The sequence below is a fragment of the Nanorana parkeri genome, unplaced genomic scaffold, assembly GCF_000935625.1.
Source record: "Nanorana parkeri isolate BGI_ZX_2015 unplaced genomic scaffold, ASM93562v1 scaffold791, whole genome shotgun sequence".
Taxonomy (NCBI): domain Eukaryota; kingdom Metazoa; phylum Chordata; class Amphibia; order Anura; family Dicroglossidae; genus Nanorana; species Nanorana parkeri.
Genome location: NW_017307059.1, coordinates 28408 through 39840, shown reverse-complemented (window position 1 = coordinate 39840; position 11433 = coordinate 28408). Strand labels below are relative to the sequence as shown.

The following is an 11433-nucleotide window of genomic DNA, read 5'->3' as shown; positions in this document are numbered from 1 at the left end:
TATATATATATATATATATATACACACACATACAGTACATACATATATACGTACACTAAAAAAACAGCAGGATTCATTGAAAAGTACAACTTCCAAAGCGTCTGGGTGTAATATGCTATCAGAGATCACATGGTAGCAACAAATGGTATTTGTTTCTTGTTATTAATCCTCTTTGGCTAAACAATTGTATGTACTGCTCTTTGGAACATTTCATGTATTGTATTACTAATACTACCTTCCTTGGTTTTATCTATTACTTTGTACAGCACCACAGGAGGTGATAGGGGAAGATCAAGATACAATATCAAAGTGAACAGTAATACTGTAGAGCAGGGGTAGCCAAACTCCGGCCCTCCAGCTGTGGTGGAACTACAAATCCCATGAGGCATTGCAAGATTTTTCACAGCCACAGGCATGACTCCTGGAGAGAGATGCATCATGGGATTTGTAGTTTCACCACAGCTGGAGAGCATAACAGCCCTACTGTCTTTTGTGCCCGATTGAACATAAACCAGTGATTTGTTGTAAGCAACTACAATGCAGTTTAAAGTAAGAACTCTGATATGAAAATTTTACATTTAAAAAGTCAAAGTAAAATATCCCATTGTACTTGAAAATCTAAAAATATCTCAAAACAAAATTTGTAAAAATTCGTTTACTGCTTACTGGTGATATGCCATGTAGAGCGCCAGCTAACGATTATTTTCAAAATCGATTAGTTAGCCGATTATTAAGTTCGATTAATCGGTTTCATACCCCCCTCCCGCCCTACAACAAACTGAGCCGGCCGCAATATGATCCAGTGCATTCCAGCCACAATCATGCCGGAACGCACTGAGGATGGTGTGAACGAGGCCTAACTTCAAAATAAAGTATAAACCCTTATAAATTAATAAATTTTGCCAATTTTTGTTTAAAAGTTGGAAAAAAAAAATCATACAGGCAGAATGAATTTTTTACTTTATTACATAACAAAAGCTAAACCCTAAAACAGTCGAAGTAGAAACACATGGAAATGCACAAACAACAACTATGGCTGGTGTTGAAGCCAAGAAAGTGATGTGATGCCTGTAAAATTCAGGTCATTACTAGAGCTATTGTAGAGCAGCTGTGGGGTTGGCACTGATAGATAAGAGACCAGGAATCTCCATTTCTTAAAGATACTTCACATTCTGAGCAGAGCTGTTCCTCTCCATCAACACTCCTCATATGCTTAACAACTACTGCTTGTTCAAGATATTCTCAGGACCTCATAGAAATAGCTAATAAATGGGATTATTGATTAAAACTGGAACCACTTCCCTTCTGTAGTAATACAAAGGCAAACTCCTTCTGAAATTCCATGTGAACCATAACAATACCACAACAAGATCATGCCCATGTAAAACGAGTAAGGCTACATTTCCAACATACAGTGTCTCAAAAGCTAGCACCATCCCAAAATAATATTTCTGTTGTGTTTGATTAATGGCAAACTGAACTTAAATCTGATATATCTGAGATACCTCTCTAGGATGTTGTTGGCTGCATTGTTCATTACAAAGCCAAGCAAAATCAAACATATAACTGGGGTCTCCAGCTGTCAAAAACACCTTTGTTACTGCAGAGACAGCAACAAATGCAGAAACATCTGACAATTTCTTCCAAGAGATATAAAAACTTAGCTATATGCTTGCACATGTGTCCTCTATGCAACAACACTTTCAGACCAGGGACCTATATTGATGGGCGTTGGGCTGGAATCAGTTTGTGATACTTCTACGATTGTTCAGAGTTCAATGACAGATGCATATGAGCTGCAGCTGACCTGCTTCAAGCAGGTTTTGTATACTGTAGAGATGTGTGGCAATGCCACGATGTATTTTGGCAACACAGTCACCCAGAACTCTCAGTTAGAGTGGCTGAGAGGTTCCAGAATGTGAGTACATTTGCAAGGAAGAAACTGACTTTTCCGTTTCTTCCAAGTCTTCCGAACTGTAGCGGGATGGAATCTCTAGTCCTGGGGCCAGCTGTTGCCAATTACAAAGATAGGAGGATCAGGTGGGCTGAGAGCAGCCTTATTAGGAGTCTGGACCAAAGCTCAGGGGAGTTGTAGGTGTGTAGGAGGCGCACAGCCACAGGCAGATTCTGCTGCGTGCTAGAAGCACATGTGGAATAGCTGGGGGAGGCTGAAAGAGGTCGAGAGGGTCGGTGACACCAAACGGGACCTGTTCCAGAGACTGAAAGACAGAGTCAGTGACCCACGAGGTGTGAGCAGTAGGAGTATCACACGGGTGTGTGCCGAGATGCTTGGAGCTGAGGAAAGCTACTGAGCGATAGTGAGGACTGTATTTGTGAAGAAATAAAGTGAAATCCTGAGACTAAGACATTGGGAGTGTATGGGACAGCCTGATGTCGGGGAGATGAAACTGAAGTGAACTGTTATGTTATGCTGAAGAAAAGTGGGTTATTATGTGAAGTACACGGATCGTTGGCCTTTGTGTGAATAAAAGACTGCCCTTTTATGTGGAAGATGGCTTCAAGAGTGGTCTTTTGGCGCCCACCATTGTGCTCAATTCCCCAAACTACCACAATACTCAGACTTGTATGGGAATGCAAAACCAGTCTGAAGTGAAAAAAGCCCAACACAGGTTCTGCAAAAAATGAATCATGGAGGAGAGAAGAGAAGGTATTAATGTGAAAATTGTTGGCGGAAACAAAATGGTAATGGATCAGATCTGAATCACTGTGTGTGTAAAGTAGCCACTGCCCCAAGCTTGCTTCTGTGATGGACTAAAACTTATTTACAAATTGAAATGTGAGATGGAAGTAGTCTATTACGGGAGTGAGCTTGGAGTGGTGGCTACTTTACAACACACACAGGGACCACGGGGAACAAAAGTAGCCACCCTCCATAAGGAAGGACAGTGACAGCACCAATTCAGAGATGATTTAAGGCTCTAATGCCGAGCGATACACAAATAAGATACATTTTAATAGTTAACGTCCTTGAATACATTTTTAAGATTTAACTTTATGTCCCTATTATTGGACTCCTACAATGTTCCATCCACATGTACTCCATGTAAAGAGAGATTATTACATTGAGTTCCACAATGCTGCAAACATTTGCCACAAACTGATCCTTTAAGATAAGGGCAGAGCCAACGGTGTGGGCTCATACCCAAGTCATGTCTATGGTCACCTTTACTACATACATAACCGATACTAGAGATCCGCCAAAACAAAGTAAAACAGGTGAAGTCTTCATATGAGGAATGTTTACAGCAAGTTGTAAGTCGTAACCTAAGCTTTCAAAGCTTATTGTTCATTATGTGTCCACTCGTTATCCTTGTTTAAACAATGATTGTAGGTCTCCACTGTTCTCTTCTCATGTACCAAATCGAACACACAACAATCCAGTACCAGCCTGGACTTCAATGGGATAGTTGAGTTGAGCCACAAGGTAGGAGGTCATAAGACAAGCCTCAGCTTGCCTTGTTCTTGTACAATGTCATAGCAGCCAAATCGCCCTCTGTAATCTGCTTTGCTATTCTACAAACAAGGATAGGAGTGATTTTATCCCAATGTAAACAATGAGCTTCACTGAAAAACAAAGCTCTGGCACGAACGGTGCGCTGTAAATAACTAATTTCCAGCTCGGGGTCTGAAACAGGAAACCCATTTAGGGGTTAGCATTATGCTAAATGAAAGAATGGAGCAAAACAAACTTATATGATTGTTTTACTATCAGAGAAGTGTCTGCATTTTCTGTCTACGTGAACAAAAAGGATTTTTGTTAAAGTAATAATTACTCATTTAAAAGTAGTAACACTGTAGCACAGCACTACAACCGCACTAGAGTAGAATGCCCAAAAAAAAACAAATTAGAACCAGAAGTGCTGGATCACTATAATATAATTGTTATAGTATAATTGTTACTAGGGAAGCACGGATAACGGTATCAGTGCCCATACTGGGCATTTTCACGAGTACTCAAGAAAATGTCCAGATACTAAGCGCCAATACAGGCACTTGAAATGTTTAAATTGCAGGCGCTGCTGTAAAACAGGCACCGTTGTTTACAGGAAGACTGCTGAGGTTCCCAGCAGCCTTCCTACGAATGGGGGCGCCTGTTTACACCAGTCTCTGCACCAGCTACCTGAAAGCTGCACAGCCTACAATCAATCCCACACAACCACCTGAGAGCCGCACAGCCCACCATAGAACCTGCACAGCCACCTGAGAGCCGCACACCCCACCATAGAACCTGCACAGCCACCTGAGAGCCCTGCACAGCACACCATATACCCTGCACAGTCTACCTGAGATTCTGCACAGTCCACCTGAGAGTCTGCACAGCCCACCATAGACCTAGCACAGTCCCCCTGATAACCCACACAGCCCACCATAGAACCTGCACAGTCCACCTGATAACCCGCACAGCCACCGGAGTCCGCACAGCCCACCAAAGAAACTGCATAGCCACCTGGGAGCCTGCGCAGCCCACCATAGACTCTGCACAGTCCACCTGAGAGTCTGCACACCTCAGCATAGACCCCCACACAGCATTTGGAAGTCATGCATCTGGCTGTCAGAGTCTTGTAATGCCTCATGGGCTAGAGTGCCAATATTGCCTATCCCTGCTCTATGTACATGGGAATTAGAAGCATGAAGACATGAAAAAGCTGTATTTACAGAAAGGATATAAAATGGACTATAAACAGATAACAAGGTTTTTTGATCTGAAAAAAGACTTACAATATAGTTTAGCAAAATACTGAGATCTTATCTGAACACAGTACAAAGATGTACCTTGCAGCGAGAAAGATGTACAGTATTTTTCCAGTGGCTGCATTCAATAAATGTGTTTCAACTATGTAAATAATATGAACAAGGGACTTACCACTTCCTGAGATGCATATTTTGGATCATCAGGATCTACAGAGAAATAGCAGTAATCGAAGCCAAATTCCATGTGCCGCTCTCTGGTGTCCCCGCAGCCATCTGCTCTATAATCCAGCTGAGAAAAGCAATACATACAATGAGACATAGAAAAATCAAATCTATTTTTACATAAGTACAAGTGATCAACTTGGAACATCCACTTTACAGGTATATCATATGGATGCCATCACTTGCATATAAAGTGCAATCTAATAATAACAGGCGAGTCAATTGGTCACTACAAGCAGTCTTTTACCCCTCATTTATTGAATTTGACCTAATCTCTCATTTCACTACACTGGTGGAAACACAAAGAGCCCCTTCTCTGCAGGCCTGGTTTCACAACGTAGACCAGATATGTGCTCTGCAGGAATTGACCAACAGTGGTAACAATACACATGACCTCTTTAGTAAAATCTGGACCTGTTGGCTCGTCTACAAAACGACTGCATCATATTTATTTGTAATGACCTCACCTACAGTATATGAGTCTTTCTGACTTTACTGCAAATTTTATCCCCTCTTTTATTATCTTTAATCCAATTAATTGTTTTATTGTCGTGGAATGTTCCTACTGTTTGTGGGCATTAGTCATCAGTATCGGGGCTTAGCTTTAGGTCTACTGTTCCTGTTTTCTTTTTGGTTCTATGCTTCTTTGTCCATGCTCTTATTCTTTCCTACTTTCATAAAAGTTTGACTGTCTTCGAGTGACATGATATTATATGCTATATATCTATATATCTTGATCTGTAAACAGCCACTGCAATTTGTATTCTAATGTTCGCAGTGTTAGACAGGGTATGTATGCTTAAAGGAAGATGGTAACGCTTTGCCGTAAATTTTTCTTTTGTTGATTTGTTTTTTCCTGAAAACTCCAATACAAATGTATCAACAAAAATCGATTTTAAAATATAAATCAATACACAGTCAGTGTTGTACATGGTGATTTCTCCTTTATAATTTATTATTTACATTTGACCACAACACCCATTTTCATCAACCATTTCCCCAGTGTCGTAATGATTAACAATCTTAGGTTATGGTCATTATTCATGTTTAAAGCCCAACTCCAGACACAACGAACTTACTAATGTTAAAGCAGTTACAGACTCTGCTTACTCAAAAGCCACCACCAGAAATTAACATTTTTTAAATCCTGCATATGTTAGAATACACATTAGTGTGTTTATAGCAATAACTCCTGCAGTATACAATTTTGGTCACTAGATGGCAGTGTTTTTAAGTTCTGTTATACAGTATCTATGGTATCATACTCTATTGTATTGAATAAGGTAGAGAATAAAGCTGTGGCTTCATTCCTGTTTTCAAGCCACGTGCAGCATGCATATCAAACTGTGTGCTTGTGTTTCTCTGTGAGGCTGTTGAAGAAGTTCCAACAGCATATCTTCTTGTTTACATGCAGGTGGAACTACAGCTCCTGCTGTACCTCTGTGCCCACTTGGATGTAAGCTCCAACTTGGATAAAAAGAATGTGTTCCATCATAGAGCTGGAGTTTGCCCAACCCTGGTTTAGACAGTCCTTAGGACTACATGGGCACTTATGGTGCCTGCTATTTAATGACCATCCTAGTCCTTTTAAAAGATTTCCTGAGCACAAATTCACTGTAAAGCTAGTCATACATGCTTAGATTTTGCTTATGCAGCCCTGTAGGGAAAAATTAGAAAAATCAGTCAATTCCCAATCCACGCAAAACAGCATGGATGGCAAAATCTCCTCTGCCGGCTATTATATTTAGACAGCTATCTGAATACCTGAACAGTGACTGCATCTGAATGGATGCAGTTGCTGTTCAGTCGACAATTTTCCACTCTGTTCCTTTTTCAGTTGAAGTTTCTTGAGTTGGTGCTGCCAACAGGGTCACCCATGGCTAGACTTTCATCCAATTCAGCAGGAGCTGGCCGTAATTCAAGTCATGTATGGTTCCCTTCATGGGAACAATAGTCCACTGGCTGAACAATCGAAGCCAGCTGAACGAGCTGCTTTTGGAAAACTGTATTCTGCACCTGAATTCTTTTCCAGCACTTGCTGAGTTACAGTTGCTTAATATATTAAATCTTATACAGATGTTTCCATTACACAGCTGCTTTGTTCTCTTTATTATTTCAATATGACTACAGCAGGCTTTGAAGGCCTTCTCTCGCTATAGCTGTGACTTACCACCCCGGTATATAATTTCATCTCTTTATACTAAGCATGTGAAAACCTCACACAAATGAACAGCCACAGCCTGAAACATCATCATAGCAATACAATGACCTGCTGTAACCAGAGAACACGTGTTCCCATATGACCATTCTATATGACCAGGATCTACTTCCATTATATTGCATTGCTCATTTTCAAGTGTTACTGCAAAGGAAAGTGAAGGTGCTGTTCATACAATCCAAACTGCAGCTGTCATTCTGTAGAGTAGGTGAGAACATGAATTTATAGGCTGTTTTAATCTAGATTTGTAAAACAAATGTCCTATTGTAGCATGGGAATTTAAAGCAGATTTCTTCTAGATTTGGACAGAATGAAATACGGGTTAATACTTTTGTTGTGTTTTTGTTGATGTTGGCACCCTGATCAGAGAAAGTTCTCTACTACCTGCCCCAGAGATCTGATAGAAACTGAGTAGATATCTTCTCAGTATGATGGGAAATCCCATCTTTGATAACTGTATTCATAAATTATGTCTCCACTGAAAAGTATCCCCTCTACCCCTATGCCAGTGACCATAAAATGTTGGATTTCCCCTAACTTTCTGTTACGATAACAATGGCCAGTAGGATAAATAGTGAGGTTGCATCTCCACAATGGAGGACAGTGGAGGACACCTGGCAGAGGTTCCATTACCTCCGCAATCCAAAACTAGAAACTTTTTTTGCCTAAAGTATATTTCCACTTCTGCAGCCAAATTGGGATAACAGCTACTTTATATTTGTTACATGTTCCAATTCACATAGCAGAACTAAAACATTTTTTAAAATTGCTGCTTGCACAATACATGCTCCATGATGAAAGAAATGTTGTTCTCTGTACTGAATTTTGCCTTGAAATGCAAGGGAGAGGGGGCTGGGCAGGTTAATGTTGGCATAATTAACCTTGTCTGTACTGTGCTGGCAGATCTCATTCGGTTGTAAACTAGATGTTAACACTGTCTGTCCTAACAAAGGGTTAAAGATCTGAAACAGGGGTAGGCAACCTCCACACTCCAGCTGTTGTGGAACAACAATGAGACATTGCAAGACTCCGACAGCCAACGGCATGACTTCCAGAGACAGATGCATGAAGGAATTTGTAGTTTCAGTGTAGTTGTAGAACAGAGGTTGCTTACCCTTTATCTAGAAGCATTCTATCTTACTGAGGGGAAGGTCTGTATGTCCCTAGTCTTTCTATGGGGATGAACACAACAAACATACAGTGGGGTTTTCTCAAATTTGAATGCAAAAGTGGAAATACACTTTCAATTCTACTTTAAATCTGAAATTTTTTTTAAGCAGGGCACACATGGGTAGATTTTTTAGTGAATTTTTATATGAAAAATACAGTCCCAACGTTGTACAGGTATCAAAAACTTTCCGATTGTCGTTTGAAATTTCGCTTAATTTTCGCTTTTATTTAACATTCTATTTTGGAACAAATGGAGTTTCCAAAAGAAAACCACATTGACTGTTAGAAATTCGTTTGAGAAAAATTTTCCAACATACTGCTTTTGACAATTTTCAGGAAAATTGACGGTTTCATCTGTCGATTGCACCATACTAATGGATATTCGAAAACGTATTTCGTACAAAATTCTAACCGTGTATACCCTACTTTAGGCTTTACAGATAAATGGTTTTTCGGGGTATGGGTATTCCTATCTTAAGAATACAGCGTGGTGTATGTGTGTGTGTGCATTGCTAGGCCTTAAGGAGATTCAGCATATTTATGGTTCAAAGTAGAGCAAAGTTGGTCTGACACAACAGGTTCTATTTGTGAAGAATTCTATTGATAGAAAATAGTTTTCACCTGATATGTACAGCCAATGTTCAATGTTCAACACGTATGCCTAGCTGTAAGGAAAGTTCAGTTCATTCAAGCACCATAAAACCAGTGCAGGCCTGAGCACATGCACCTACTGTGGCTCATGGCCCTGTGCATAGGATCCCAGACTGATGTGCATTAGTGTGCAGGTGCGCATGCGCTAAACAATGTGTACGTTGATGTGCATGCATGCTCAGCGCTAAACCACCTGTATAAACTGGAGTGAGGCATGGACAGATTGTGGAGTGGTCTTCAACTAGTCCTTAATACTCGCAAGCCAACCTGCTGTTCTGATCTCATGCGTTTGACCCTGTTTCCCCCTTCGACCGATTTCTGGATATTGTCTACTCGTTGTGCTTTCTGCCTGCTGATTTTGGACCCGATTGTCTGGTTATTACTGACCCACAGCTCTCATCTCAGTGTCCCTGCAACTTTTAGACACAGGCAGATCAGAGGAATGCATGGGGAGGGGGTACCCACTCACAGGAATCAGTACAGGCACTAGAAATGGAAGTGACAGTGAGAGAAGAGCTGTCAATCAAGAAGCCATATTCTTTTCAGAGCATCATTGGCAATGAAGAAGAGTGAGCTGTCAAAGTCTATATCTCAGTTTGTACTCCACACAAAAGCAAGGGATAAAAAGCAACATACACTGTAGGAGTTAGGTGACTGAGCTGTGAAAAATAATACAAGGTGAGACTTATTGTTTAAAACTACGTGTTCATCAATACATCGTTAAAGCTAATAATAAATACAGGTGAAACTCGAATAATTAGAATATCGTGCAAAAGTAATTGCAGTAAGTGCTGCAAAAGGGGCCCAAACCAAGTACTGAGTACATATGCATGCTTGTACTTTTCAGAGGTCCGATATTGTTCTATGTACAATCCTTGTTTTATTGATTGCATGTAATAATCTACTTTTTTGAGGTTGTGGATTTGAGGTTCTCATGAGCTGTAAGCCATAATCATCACAATTATGACAAATCACGGCTTGAATTATCTTGCTTTGCATGTAATGAGTCTCTCTCATATATTAGTTTCACCTTTTAAGTTGCATTAGTGAAATAAATGAACTTTGCACGATATTCTAATTATTCGAGTTTCACCTGTATATCTAAATATAAGAGGCACGTTTATTCTTCCTTGAATCTTGGTGAGCATTGTGTATTTCTTTTAAATAAGTTCAATAACCCAGCATGAAACTCTGCCTCTGTGCAGTAGCTTCCTGTGATAAAGACCAGTCATTTCTGCTCTCTCTCCTTGTGTAGGGTGACTGGTCTTGTATCCACCCCCTCATGTAGTTTTTTTGCATTCAGCCTGTAGTGGGTGGGGCTTGTGGGTTCCCTCCCTCAGCTCCAAACTCTGTACAGGCTATGTGCAGCACAATTATTATGTCACTGCTACTTTAATATAACTGGGTTTGCAAAGGCATTTGGTGCACACAAAGTAGGTTTATATGCTTTGTGGTTATATAGAAATATATTGCCTGGAGTGCAGCTTTAAATGTATTTTTTAATGCATCCTGCAATTCATTGTACAGCAGAACTATATTTATATACAGTATATGTAGCTTTTTGTACCTCGGGGGCTGTATTTGACCACATTTAGAAAAAAAGCACAATAAAAGAGAAAGCCATATGCTAACCATTTTTTACCTGTCAACTAAATATGCAGCACACACATAGAAGAGATGATAATTACAGGTATCAAACATATGAAAGCACTGTATGGAACAGTCAGACTCTGGTACAGACACACTTCAGTCTGGAAAGTCTCCTGATCAGATTTCAAGGCAAGGAGAAGACAGAAGACAGAAATGCTACATGCCAGCTAGAGAGGCCACTGACCCCTAAACCGATTTAACAATAGAAGATCAAATGTACTGGAGGTGATGGATTTTACATTCCAGCATGCAGCAAAACAGGCTGCAGCTTCACAATACTTTGTTGCTTTATTGTCATTTAATATGCTCTAGATTATAGGTGTTATTACATGTTTTTATCTACTATATTTATTATACTTTGTCAGGTTACAAGGTTTTCACTCTATTCATACGGGAAGTAAGGGGGTTATTCACTAAAGAGCCGAAGGATCCAGCTGTAGCTTTGGCTGATCCTTCGGCTCGCTTGGGCCGCCTCGGCCCACCGGTTCAGTCGAACCGAAGGGCAGCTGTACGGGCTATTCACAATAGCCGTACAGCAGCCGAAAGCAGTCGAGCCGAATGCATATGCCGTAGTGGAGGCGAAGCGTGGAGAAAGGTTGGCCGAATTTTTTTTTCTTTCATTAATTTCACTTTTTTCTATTCTGCTCGCTACCTCGGAGGTGCCGAGCCTAATGCCACTCACTATGAAAATAGGGGAAAACGGCAGCGAGCGAGCTACCGGTGCTTTGGCTCAGCCGAGTCAGAGTCGAAGTCCTTCTGCACTTTGGCTCAGCCGAACAAGCAGAGCATTGTGTTTAAAAAAAAATTTA

At 40.5% G+C, this 11433-nt stretch overlaps 1 protein-coding gene across 1 annotated transcript in view; it reads right to left on the bottom strand.

Moving 5' to 3' along the window:
• The window catches only part of STARD9 (StAR related lipid transfer domain containing 9), a 117705-nt gene that overhangs the window by 83388 nt on the left and 22884 nt on the right, over positions 1–11433 (bottom strand). The window contains exon 3 of the mRNA XM_018564877.1: positions 4886–5002. Within this exon, the coding sequence (XP_018420379.1) occupies positions 4886–5002 (117 nt within the window). The remainder of the gene's footprint in view (positions 1–4885; positions 5003–11433) is intronic.